Source organism: Lathamus discolor, chromosome 5, assembly GCF_037157495.1.
Source record: "Lathamus discolor isolate bLatDis1 chromosome 5, bLatDis1.hap1, whole genome shotgun sequence".
NCBI classification, from domain to species: Eukaryota; Metazoa; Chordata; class Aves; order Psittaciformes; family Psittacidae; genus Lathamus; species Lathamus discolor.
In genome coordinates, this window is record NC_088888.1 from 45,924,182 (window position 1) to 45,937,343 (window position 13,162).

At 40.4% G+C, this 13,162-nt stretch overlaps 1 protein-coding gene across 6 annotated transcripts in view; it reads left to right on the forward strand.

Moving 5' to 3' along the window:
* The window catches only part of ARID1B (AT-rich interaction domain 1B), a 330,916-nt gene that overhangs the window by 91,478 nt on the left and 226,276 nt on the right, over nucleotides 1–13,162 (forward strand). For all 6 annotated transcript variants that reach the window (XM_065680613.1, XM_065680617.1, XM_065680614.1 and 3 more), the window contains exon 4: nucleotides 11,114–11,224. In XM_065680613.1, the coding sequence (XP_065536685.1) occupies nucleotides 11,114–11,224 (111 nt within the window). The remainder of the gene's footprint in view (nucleotides 1–11,113; nucleotides 11,225–13,162) is intronic.

The window sequence follows — 13,162 nt, forward strand, 5'->3', positions numbered from 1 at the left end:
GGGGTTTGATGATATCTGGCCGGATAGTCAGAGGAGATGGGTCAGAGCACATTGCAAACCTGTTTGGCAGGAATGTTCATGACCACCTGTACCCCGCTGGTTTTTAATTTTTATTCCAGTGTTTTTTGTATCATTCTAGACTGAGGAGACCTATCGCGCTTCTTGCGTTTGTAAAATGAGCAGTGCAGTCATAAGTTTCTCCATGTACTAAAGTAAAGTTAGCATACAATATCAAAAAGAAACCCAAATTTCAGCTAAATTGAAAAGAGAGAAAAGTTAGTCCGGGGGGGGTGGGGGGGGTGGTGGGAAGGAAGGGAAGTTCTATTTTGCTACTTTAAGTGGTCAGTTACGTAGATGCCATTAGTTTGTGGATTCAGCAGGCAGTGTCCCATGTCAGTAACAAAAATCTCTGCAGAGCATTCTAGTGCAAAAGGTGAGGATGCCAAATCATTTTTTCAAAGTAGAAAATTCAGTATTTCTAAGTAAATAATCCTGAAAGGAAACATTTTTCATCTCATCTACAGAAAATACATAAGATCTGTCATGGATTTAGTATGTTATACATCGAGAAAAATCTATTTAATGAGCTTAAATACAGTAAAAAACACATGTTCAAATGTATTTCTCAAAGTTCTCAAATCAGTGGTTTGGCTTTAATGCACAAAGTATTATTAATGTTGTTGTTATGATGGTGGTGGTATTTAAAGTTTCTAAATTCTGATTTCTCTCAGTATTTAAATCATAGAAGGTTAATTAAAGCAGTTCTTTATTTTGCGATTGCTTGGGAATATTAACCTCACAAAGCCTGCATTAAATCAGTGAAGTGGTAGAATTGCATTTGCTTTATAAAATAACTCTGCAAGAGCAAAGACAAAGCCATTTATAGTTCAGTGCCATTAATTGCTTGGCATTTAGATATTAGTGTAGGAATCTATTAATTAACTTGATAGTAAAACTAGTGGAATGCAGGCTGATAAAAAATATTTTATTTTAGGATATTAGTGATTATAACAATTGTTGCTCTCCTTACCGCTCTCCTTATTACTTGATGATTATTTTTTTTTACTGTTACTGTGAGAGCAAAATTAATATCCCAGAAATAAGTTTATCTGTACTATTGAAATTTAGCAGTAAGTTAAATGGAATAGTGAGTTTATCGGAGGATACCTGCTCAGGTAATAGTTATTTACTTAATGAATGACCATCAGATTAATGAATCGTAGACAAAGTTGTCTGCACAAATGTTTTAGAATATAAAGGCATAAATCCTGTTGTAAGAAAACTTTTAAAATGCAAATGTATAGTACTATGAATTAAGTGATGAAGTTGTAAAGTCTGAAAAGTACTCATAAATCTGAGTAGTAGGTGGGTTTTGTTTTCTGGGGTGTTTTTTAGTTCTGTATGAGCAGTATATAATGTCAATTTTAGTGGTCTTGTAAATTACACCTCATGGCCAGTTGCAATACAGCAGTATTCTCTTATGGCCTTTAAATTAACACACATTATTTTCCTCAGAGGCAGGAAAAATAAGTTTGATAATATTTCCTGGCATTAAATTTACCACTGTATTTTTCTTTGGCTGCCCATATTTTCTTTAATAATTGAAGATTTTCAGTGTACATATATTTAGTTTTATTTTCAGTATTTCAAATTGGGATTTCATTGTTGAGACAATGTATTATCTGAATATAGGTCAGCATATATTTCATATGTATTCATTATCCAGTATTTCCCTTTTACTGCATTTCTTTCTTAACTGTAGTAGGATTCAGAATAGGTTTTGGAGCATGCAGCTGAAACCTTACAGGGTGTTTTAGTTGTTGCAATCAAATATGGAAAACAAAGAGTGAAATACCAAACCAAATTAAATATGATACCACTTGAAAAACACGTTTACCTTTACCTGTTGACAAAACTGCTTGGTGTTTTTGTTGCGGGAGAGAGAACAACTGTTGGTCTTGGTAAGTTGTCCCTCAATAAATCAAACTCTGCAAGAGCACAGCCTCTCTTTTCATGTCTTCCTCATGCTTCTCCCTGATACCCAATACGAATGCTTGGCAGTCTTCCACATGCATGGGTTTAGGCAGAAAATGAAATAAGTAGCTGTATGTGTTTTGGTTTTGAGTGTCTGCCTGCAGAATTCATAAAGATAGTGCTCTTTCACCATCACAAGAAAGGTGAGGTTCATTGTTGCTTCATTACCTAGCAACCCCTTACCAACTTTTAATGAAAGTCACTGGTTTTTCATTGCTGTATTTAAAGGGTAGTCAGTGACCTGGTCTCAGAGCTTTAAGTTTTCATCACTTATTTCACTCGTTTTCCACCCTCCTCTCGCCACTCCTGGTACCAGCCCAGTTGGGAATACTTTCTTTTGAGAAAAAAACCAAAACACAACAACCAACCCAGAAGTGTTTGTGGTGATGGTGATGAAGGCTTTTTCTGCCTCAAAGATTAAAGGAATCATTTGCCACAGCTGGTTTAAATTCTCGTATTGTGCAGTCCATTGAATTGCTTCTGCTGGTGAGCACTTCCTTCTGCAAATTATTGTTCTGTTCTGGAAATTATTGTTCCTTTCCATTTTTTGGACAAAGGTATTTTTCTATGTGGTGGCTGCATTTAGAGATTGCTGCATAGATACTGTCTTCACAGATCGCAGAGCAAGAGAGCATGTTAAGGCAACTAATTCTCTGTCTCCAGGAGCCCCTAACGTAACATGCTAACCCTCTCATGTACTGAGAAATTAGGTTAACCAAAACAGTAGAGACCAGCTGAGAAGGCCACCTTTACCAGAATTGTTAGAGATTTCTTTGTATCTGAGCCTCAATTCCTTCTCCTGTGATTATGCTGTTGATAAAATAGTAGGTAAGCATCATGTCAGTTATTTCAATAAAAATGTTGTTTTCCACCTCTGTGGTGGTGGAGTATTAGGGAATAAGTTAACAGGGTTCACTGGGCTGTGATATAAATGTTGTCTGTAACATAGCATAGCTTTGTATTTGGGGAGGGAAGGGGGAAGAGAGAGGAAACAACACCCTCCCAAACAAGCCTCACCATTTTGGTTTGGGTTTTTCTGTTGTTTTACTTTTTTAATGTGACTTCAGTGATGTTTTGGGTGTTGCTTGCAACCTTTTCCTCACAGATCTGTGGATTTTTATGAGCCTTTAGATGCCGTCCTGGCTTTTACCTTAAAGCACAGTTACAGACATGCCCCTAAGAAAACACTGAAGAAATGTTTCCCAGTCTCAAGTGAGGAAGTCTCATCCTTGGGTACCTAGCTCGATTAGCCTAGAGGTAGCAGCTGCTCTCAGTACAGCTTTTCTCTTTATTCTGTAAGCTGGCTTCAGGCTTTCAGCTCTGCTGTAAGCTGCGGGCAGCGCGCTGACCTCGTTTCTGCCAGTGAGCCGTATGCTTGGGAGAGCTTCCGCGGCGGCAGCAGGCAGTCTGGGGCAGGCTGCTGCCCTCGGGGGCCACAGAGCCCCCAGCTCCCCTACTGCAGCAGCTGAGCTGAAAGAAATGGCAGGTTTTAAATCCTGCCCCTCTCCTATGCCTGGTTGGGTTTAGCCATTTCTTCAGGGTGCAGAGCTGTTCCTCAGCCCAGCTTCGCGTCACGGGTTGGCTGAAGAGGTGCGTTCCTCATGGAGTTTTAGGGAGGACTAGTGTGGCAGGGCGGGACGCTGGATGGCACAGAATCTGTAAGTCATCACATTAACGTAGTAGTCTGTCCCAGGTGACTGCAGGGAGTAGGACATATGAAAACTGTTAGGCGTCTTTTTTTCTTTCTTTCTTTCTATATAGCTTTGTCAGTGAAAGGATGGGCCGGGAGAGGAAGGAGTGGGTGTGGAAAATGAAAGCGTGGTTGGACTGCCTGGCCTTCTAGGGATTTTTAGGAAAAGTCCAAAACCCTCTTATAAACATGGGAAGATTCATGAAAATAAAATGCTTGTTTTATCCCGCATTTCCAAGTTCTGTTTCTCAGATTACCTCTCCAGGTTCTCTCTCATCTCTTCATTCACACTGGAACTTTACATCTGTAGAACAAAGAAACTACCTTTTTTGCCTGTAAATGAAGAACTGACAGCTGTTTATCAGGCTGTGTAATGTGCAACAGTCACATTTTAATACGAACATCAAACTGGCCTATTTTTTTTTGATGTGGCATGTTACAAGTATGAGGGAAGAAAACTAGAAGAAATGTCTTGTTTCTGATTAAATCCACTATTGAGATGCTCTGTGATCCATGGAATGCAATAGCGGTGGAAAGAGAATAGCAAGATAAGGGTTTCCGAGAATGATTTCATCTTGGAGCTTTTCCTGCATCACTTGCTTAACGTGGCTCCTGGAGGCCATATAGATGAGACACATGTGAAAACGGGCTGGAGTGTTTAGGAAGAGAGACCCTTCTGTCTAGTTAGTTGGCTCAGATTACGTGATATGTGACTAGAAGCTATGCTGTCCAAATAATGTTCTTCCTGTAAGATGGGGGGGGGACGACTACACTTTTTGACCCTAACTGCATTTAAAATACTTTCAGTGCATTCTGCAGGGCAAAACCTTCCGTAGTATGAGCTTCTAATAACTTCCTGTGAGTCTTGATGGACACAGCCTCAATAATGTATTTGCTTACCTAAGTTAACTATCTTTAGCATCAACTGCTGCCTGCTATGCAAAGTATATTTTTTTCCCCCTCTGATGTCTTAAGACGTAACTTAATGTCAGTCTGTGAAACTTTGGATCCTGATGTGAGAAAATGGTGTTCCCATTGTTAGAGTTTTTGTTTTGTTTTTAAGTGGATTAAAGAAGGAGATCCAGGAAATAGTAAGTTTTATAAGGAAACTGTAGGTATCTTGAAAAAGAAGTTATGAATAGCACTGAAGAAGACGATGAGATGTCTTACTGACAATGACTGGTTTACACCTGAGGCATCCAAACTGGCAGGTTTTCTCCAAATTTCTCGAGGTACATGGGATTTTTCTCTGAGGAGTTAGGTGTGATTTCTCTATGATGAATTACCTCCTTTTGGAAAGAGAAAGGACTACTTTGCTTTGCTGTTTCTCTGAAGCACTAGATGCCCTTTAGAACATGTAACAAAGATGACGACTGAAATGACTTGGTCAGGCAAAGTATCATCCTTGGTTTTGAGGGCACAGTCATGCTGTGGCTTGACTGTGGGAAAATGATAACCACCTTGAAAGAAGAGCAGTCACTGCTTGCCAGTACCACTGAAGACACAGTCAACAAATAGCATCAGCACATGGAGGTAGATGCCAGCCTGTTGCTTGCTATACCTCAGAACAGCTGCTTTCTTTATCTCCATTTGGGTTTCGTGGTGGTATAAGGGGTTGGCTTGAAATGATTCACATATTCTGGTTGTGAGCAGGGTTTATTCGCTTCACGTAAACACAGACTAGCATGGTTAAGAGGATTACCAGACTGCACTGGTAATCCACCTCCGGTGGTTAGCACTCTCTTCTTATATTGTTGGCATAATAGGTGCTGGGACCTACAAAACAATTTTTTCCTGTAGTCACCTGTTCCCTCTGCATGGCAAGAGTCTTGCTTTGTGCACAGCGCTCTCCAGCTGCAAGATACCAGCTTCCTTTGGGCTTTAGGGTTTTTATTTGTTTTGGCTTTTTCAACTTTTGACTCATAACATTAGAGACACATTTAGATGTATTTCTTTTCCTGACGCAGGATCTTCTGCAGGAGTCCATCTGCATCCTGCACGACCTCTGCAGACCATCTGCCCAGAATTCAAGCAAACCTCTCTGCTCTTTTGTCCTTAGTGGATCATTCCCCACAGGGCTGCATTCTGTTGGCTGCTTGCATGAGACTCAGTGTTGCCTGTGCCCCTGGGCATAACATTTTTTCTGAGTGCAGCCTTACCTACAATAGTCTTCTAACAGGTTGGCTGTCCTTTGTTGCCAGTTTTGTGCTGACAGTATACAACAGGGGAGATGACATGTTAGATGTTATGGTTGGGCTAGAAGCTGTGTAGTGACAAGTCACCATTTTGATAAGGTTTTGTTGTTGTTGCAGGATTTTTTTTACATTATTCTTATTTTTTTCATTGCAGCTTTTTACTATAGAAGGTAAAAAGAGGAGAAATGTGCTGATACCTATGTGTCTACACAGAATAAACAGATACTTGGTTAAGTGGTAACAAGAAATGTCCTATAGCTCTTAACATATCACTTGCTTTCTTTCTGTTCCACAGTATCACTTCAGAGATGAGTAAAATAATCTTCTATTGTAGGGTTGTGTGCTCTTCTTGGCTGCTGTACTGGCTCCTGACTTCCATTCTCAAGTGGTCCGGGGGGGGCGGGGGAAATTAACATTTGCTTTCAATTTTGCTGTTGTCACATTGCTGTAGAATTCACTGTTCTCACACTTGAAGTCTTCTAAGGATCAACCAAGTGAATCAAGAACATGAACTAAAATAGTTTTTAATGAGTTTTTCAAATTGAAGTCTAGTGTATTATTTACCTTCTGTTTAATCATCATGGTGCTTATCTTCCTGGGTGGTCATGTTATTCCTCTGAAACTTGCTGCAGTAGAAGTGGATGAAGCCTGAATGATATTTCTCACCCAGCCCTTCTTTAAATGTGGTTTTCCTCCAAACATGAATGCTTTCACTATGCTTTCATTTTCCATTAAAAATAATTTAAACTATTTAATAGTTAGATCTTATCTTCTTCGGCAGAACTAATAACAAATGTGCGTTTCATCTACGTGGTTTCAAGCATTATCAGCACTATATTTATTCAGGTTTGCAGAGAACATGTAAATGTGGACAGGCTCACTTGTTTGAAACTAGGTCCAGCTAGAGAATGAAAGCATGACACTGATTAGTATTGTACATCAAAAGGGAAAATGTTGTCCATCTGTGGCCTACTCTAAAGTGGCCGCAATGCAGTTGACTTGGGCTGCAGTTTGGTGGGTGGTGAAGCCAGGCTTGTGGCTGGCTGCCACCAAAGGAGGGAGGTTTCCTTCCTCTCTGTGATCACCCAACCCTTCCAGAGGCCAACTGTAATAAAGCTGGGGGAAAAGAGGTTACTGTTCTTCCCGTTTTAAGTTGCACCAGTTCAAAAAGTGGGCTAATAAAGACCGCTATAGAAACTAAGGGGGTGTGTGTCCAGCTACATGACTTGTGGGAGGCGGGAGAAAGGGGCCTTTGACTTTTTTGCAGGCTGGTACATCTCCTTACTTGATCACTTTAAACCTCTGTGGTAGTGAAATCCCACAGCAGAATTAGAGACTAGAAGTTGGTGAGTACAGTAACAGAGAATAAGAGGGAAGAATGTACCCCGTTTCCTTCTTCACTCCCCAGGCTACACAATTCTCAAGCTCCATATACTGCAGTTTGCACAGCAAGCTAAAGGTGTATATGAAATGGGTGGCGAAATAGTTTTGGCTCTGTGAATGATAAGCAGTTGGTGGTTGTTATTACCCAATTCAAATATGGATTGATTTCTGAACAGCTTATGCAGTACATAGGTTTTAGGCTGTGTATATGTAAGTAATATGTAGGCATAGCTTTTTCTTTTTTGTCTACCTTCTTTCACAGCATAAATGTTTCTTGCAAAGCCTCAGAAGTCTAAACTTCAGCTATTTTGCGTACATGTTTATGACTTGCTGATTATTTGTCCCTGTGCCTTTTCTAAAATCTGATGGGGGAAACCCTGATTTTAGTTATTTTACAACTTTGTTGACAGTTTGTGCTATAACAGCTATGATATGATTGGGTTTGTGCCAAGTTGGGAAGTTCTGAGTGGAAACTTGTAGCCGCCTGTTTATAAAAGGCTTGGATTTCTCTCTTACACACATGCTCTTCTTCTGTGAGGGGAAGGATTCTCAGTGATTCATAAAAATTCATAAGCTTTGCTTTGAAAGCTGATGACATTTGATGGATGAAATATTGGGAATCAAAAGAAAATAATCAAGGATCCCGGGAGAAAATTGAGCCACAGTATCAGTAGGGGACTTTTCAGCCATGACTGTAGCACAACACGTGGTAACATCTCTCTTCCCCTTATGTTCCCTCTGTTCAGTCCTCAATAAATCCATTCCTAGAGGCTAGAAAGAAAAATGACCTTTCAAACCTGAAAGTGAGAATTGCCAATTCCATGCATTTCTTCAGTGACAGACAATTTAGCCTAATACTTCTGTCCTTATTTCTTATTTATCAAAATCTGTTGTATCTATTCTGTAATATGCTGTATGTTGAGAGAATTTCCTAGTGCAGAACTGAAGAAAGGCAGTAGGGATTTTCTCTCCTCTGTTTTTCAGTGAAAATTATACTAAGCACTATTTTGGTTACAAAGCCAACCTCTTAGTGAAATATGCTATTATTTAATCATCATTATGCTTAGTATATAAATGGACTGTTTTTACTGGACAATGCATATGTATAAACACATGAAATTATACACACAGCCCCATGCATATTTCATCTGGGAGATTCCCATGCCTGCAACTCACTGGGAGCAAACTGACTCTTTACTTCTCAAGAGCCGCCTTCCAAGTTTCCACTGATCCAAGTAGCTTAAACGGCTTTATGGAGAATATAAGGAGGAGTATGTGTCCCTGGCAGGGGGGTTGGAACCAAATGATCTTTAAGATCCCTTCCATCTATGATTCGTAAGTGTATGGTTCTATGTGATCTCGGTCCCATTTGGAGTGCACAGGTATCTGCATCATAACAAACACGGATGTCTGCAGTACTTATTTCCAGACCTCATCTAGAATTGAGCAAATGGATTTGATTATTCCACATCAGAGGAAAGCACTATGGAGATGGTGCATTTAAAAAGACAAAGGGTATCATGACTGGGGTTTTTAGCGTGCTCTTCACTGTGTGGAGAAACATTTCATAGATGGTCTTCAAATACCTGGGTAGAAGTAAATTCCGCTCAATATGCAGTATTTCTCACGAGGAAGTGTGCTGTCTCTTCCCTCTCCCACTCCAGTACCCCTGGAAATTTCCGTAGGAAGTAAAATGAAAATCTTGCAAGCGTGTGGGAAAAACCGTGCTTGGTACTTTGTAAGGAATTAATGGCTCTTGATTTTTCACAATATAAAACACGTTTTGCTTCCCAGCAAAATTCTGTCGTGTCTTGTTCCTAAGGAAAAAGGAACAATTGCCTTTATAAAATGACATCTCCTAAATTGAATATTCCATTTATCCTTTTTCACCACTTTGGGTGTTTGAGTGTTCTGTTGTTGTTTGAACAAGTGGTTCTCGTTTGGGGTATTTTTGTGAGAACTGGGAAGAAGCGAGGCGAGTGCTGAGCTGGAAGTTGCAGTCTGGGGCTGCTGGGTTTATTACAGATGCCTGCGCAGTGACAGCCCCGAGCGTGCGCGTGTTGCGTGCGCGTTTTGAAATAAAAAGGAAAGCAGAGGTTTGCTCATTTGTTTGCCTATTGTGAAGCTGTCCTGCACCTTTCTACTCCTTTGTACTGGGGTGAAGGCTGCTGAATGGGGGCCTTGTTCCATTTGTTGATTTTAAACCTCACTGTTAATCCACAGGAACCTGCTGGTGTGCGCAGCAGGAGAGCTGTGTGACAAGTGGAAATCTGGGCGGGGGGGAGCGAGGGGGGTCACAGGGGATAATAATCATTCAGCCATCAGCCTTTGTCACCCTTAAGCCTAATTGTTACCCTCTGCTGGTAACCACATTGAAATGCTGGCCTTTTAAGTGTTTCTTGATTTTACTTGGCACAGGCTTAGGGATAGGATCGTTTATTGCTGGGTTTATATCGTATCAGGTTTGCTAGGGTTTGTTTTATTAGCCGCGTTGAATTTTCTACATCCTTTAAGATAATTCAGGAGAGTCCAAAGAGGTGGAAGGGGCTGGATGGAAACAGTACGGTTGTTAAACAAATTTCCCTCTTCAGGAGCTGGGATAGAAGGAGAGACAGAAAGCTTTCCTACTCTGCAAGCCAGCTCCCTCATGGAGTCTGTGCATGAGCAGTAAGTGTCAGTATGGATGCTGAGCTGTGTGAACAGCCCTTGGTAAAGCAGAACAAGACAACGTTCAGGCTGCGGTGGGGTGGGCAGGGGTTGTTTCCCCTGCCCTGTCTTTGCACCAGGAAAGCGTGTGTTCCTTCAGCTGCGTGTCAAAACCGAAGGTGTGGGGGTGGCTGAAGCACACCGAACTGGGAGTAAACCTGGGAGGGGGAGAAGAGAATTAAACCGTTTAAAAACAACAGAGAAAAACCTTTTAAGGTGAGATATCTTTTCTAGCAGCCAGGAACTGGTTCTTCAACTTTCCCTGCCAGTTACACATGCTGAAGTCAGTATTGTGTTTTCTGTTGTTTTCCTTGAAGAAGTTAGTGTAGGAGCTGCTGTAGTAGCTAAAATGAAGCCTGAATCTAAGGCTTTGCAATGGGCAAGTGTGAAGTAAGCTTGTGTTGTGGGTTGTGGGATAGCAAAGGGGAGGTTGTTCAGTTGCTCTCCCCGCCCCTGTAGTGGGTATTGTGTTAGGCCATTACCTATGACTGCTTGGGCTTCTTGCTATAGGCAGGGAGGTAAGTCACCTTACCACAAAGATGGTGTTGGCTTTGGATCTACACTTCCCTTCTAATCTGTCAGATGCAGCATGCCTCCAGCAGAAGCAGCAACTGCGTTGTGTGCTACGACCTGATAGCTAGTGTTTGAAAGTTGTCAGTAGCAGTGATGATATATCTGGGGTTGTTGCAGGAGTCTGATTACGTAGCATGATTACAATCTTATTTTCAAGTCCGGTCTTCCACCTGGCTCAGTACCTCCATCAAAACGCTTGAGAATACATTGACCACCTAATGCTTGCTACTCTTACAGTAAAAGGGGGTTATTTATTTAGCAGGCTTGTTTTTGTGTGTTTCCCCATCTTCCAGTGGTATGGTTCCGTGCTTGTCAGCATGTTTCTCAACTCCCTGCATTTCTTTACGAACGGTGCAGGTCATAGTGGTAGCTGTGAGGGCTTGATAATTCCATCAAAACTTTTTAATAAAAGCTTCTGATAAAAAAAAGCAACCCATCAGCATTCAGCTGTTGTATTTTCACCCTTCTGTGATGTGGATTTAATTGTAATTACTGAGTCAGGTTAATAATTCTATTACAATTGTTGTTTCAGGACATGTCTCAGGAAGGCTATGGAACCAGATCTCAACCCTCTATGGCCCCAGGAAAGCCTAACCATGAAGACTTGAATCTAATCCAGCAAGAAAGACCATCGAGCTTACCAGTAAGAAACTAATGCTTGTTTTAGTGTTTTAAAATTAAAGCAGTTTACATACCATTTCATTGCATCTAGGATGAGCAGATGATAAATACTGAAAGAAGAAATATTGAACAAGGTTGATCAAAAACTGTCTTTAAACATATGATGAGAACTGACAGCTTGTGTATAGGTGGACCTTGCTTAGGCTTGTTATGGTTCAAAATAGCACTATTTATGCACATGCATGTTTTGTGCTTGTGCACATATGTATTTGCATAGAGGAAATGGATTGACTTTTTCAGCTCTAGGAATTCTGTACTTGCACAAAACAATCTGTTGAGGAAGAGACTTTTTTCTGTGCCCTTTTCAAGGATTTCAGTAGATTCTGGTTTAGAATACTGCCGCCAGGAGTTACTTGCTCCAAACCCTGAGCATCAGTAGTGAGTTTGACATGTTAATTCCGCTGCTGTCTATTACTGCAGAAGTGTAGAACTGATACTTGGGCTAGGTTGATCTTTTGGTTAGCAGACTATTTTGGACTAACATTTCTTAGTTTTTCTGAGCTCTGTGCATTGTGCTGTGGGGAAAACAGCACAAATTAATATACTTTACAAAGACACTGCAGCTACTTGCATTTCTGAGTATCTTATTTCACTATAATGGAGAAAGTACTCCTTAGCCTTGCATCTGTGTGCCCTTCGTGGTGTGGGGATTTTCTTGTTTGTTGGTAGTAATCCAGCATGAATTTAAACCCACTGGAATATGTTCAGTTGGAATGATGAAAACTTTTTATAAACTGTTATGACCACTGGCTTAGAATAATATATCATACGGAATACTTTCTGCAGTCCATTATGTATGTATTCATCTGCAGCTAGCAGAGAGATCTCTATGAAGAATTTACCTTACTAAGACACTAACAGATCTGGTAGTATGTAATGTAGTTTACCTCTGGCACATACAATGGTTGTCAATCACTAAAAACAGGGCAGTAAACATCTGCACAGCATTTTAAAGTTATTTCTTTGACACGTAGGAGAGTATATGTGCCACAAGTTCTTTATATGACGTTCGAGACATGCATGTTGCAGGAGAAGCTATGGAGACTGGTGTAAGAAGAGATACCCGTTTGCTTTGAACGTTGTATTGATTCCACAGTCTTTCAGGAAACCTTTTTAGAAAATCCTAATTTCTCTGAACAGGTCTCAAAAATGTATGTTGGCAGTTACCTTAAAAATAGTAGCTACTGTGGACATTGAACTGTTTTGGCAACAGCTACGTACTTTAAAAAGCAGTGACATTAAAAGGGACATTTTACCTCCCCCAGTTTTTCATGAGCAGTGTTCATTAGGGTAGAGAGAAGTGAATTTATTTATCAATTAATGTTCTACTAATTTGCCTGTGGTTTTCTTAAGCAGTTGTCCTACTTTTAATCCATGCTCTGTCCTACCTCCATCGTCATGATATCTAAGCAGAGTATTGGGTATTATCTGTGTCTCTGAGTGTTTGGTATATTTAGTAGCTCATTATTATTACAGGAATGAGTAAGCTGGTAGTATTAACAGTGAATGTTAACTATTTTGGCCACACATCTTAAACCCCAAGTTAGTCCCAAATGCTGTTATTGAGACATCTCATTACTGAAAAGCTTTGATACGTAATCAGAAAACACTTCATGTACATAAACCCCCTGTTGTTTGGATATGGAAGGGAATGGGAGGTATTAACCATTTTGTATTTTGTTTTGGGGTTGGGTGTGTTGTTTGGTTGAGTTTTTGTTTGGTTTTCAAATTGAAAAACAACTGCAGTCCTTCATATGTGGCAATAAGACTTTTTTTGATAGTGTGATCAAACTCGCCATCATCTTACATCCAAGGAAAATGTCCTAGAAGTTAGAAGCAATCCATGTATTCAAAGTATGGTGAAACAAGGTAGATGCTTTAATATAGCTCTGAGGTATGG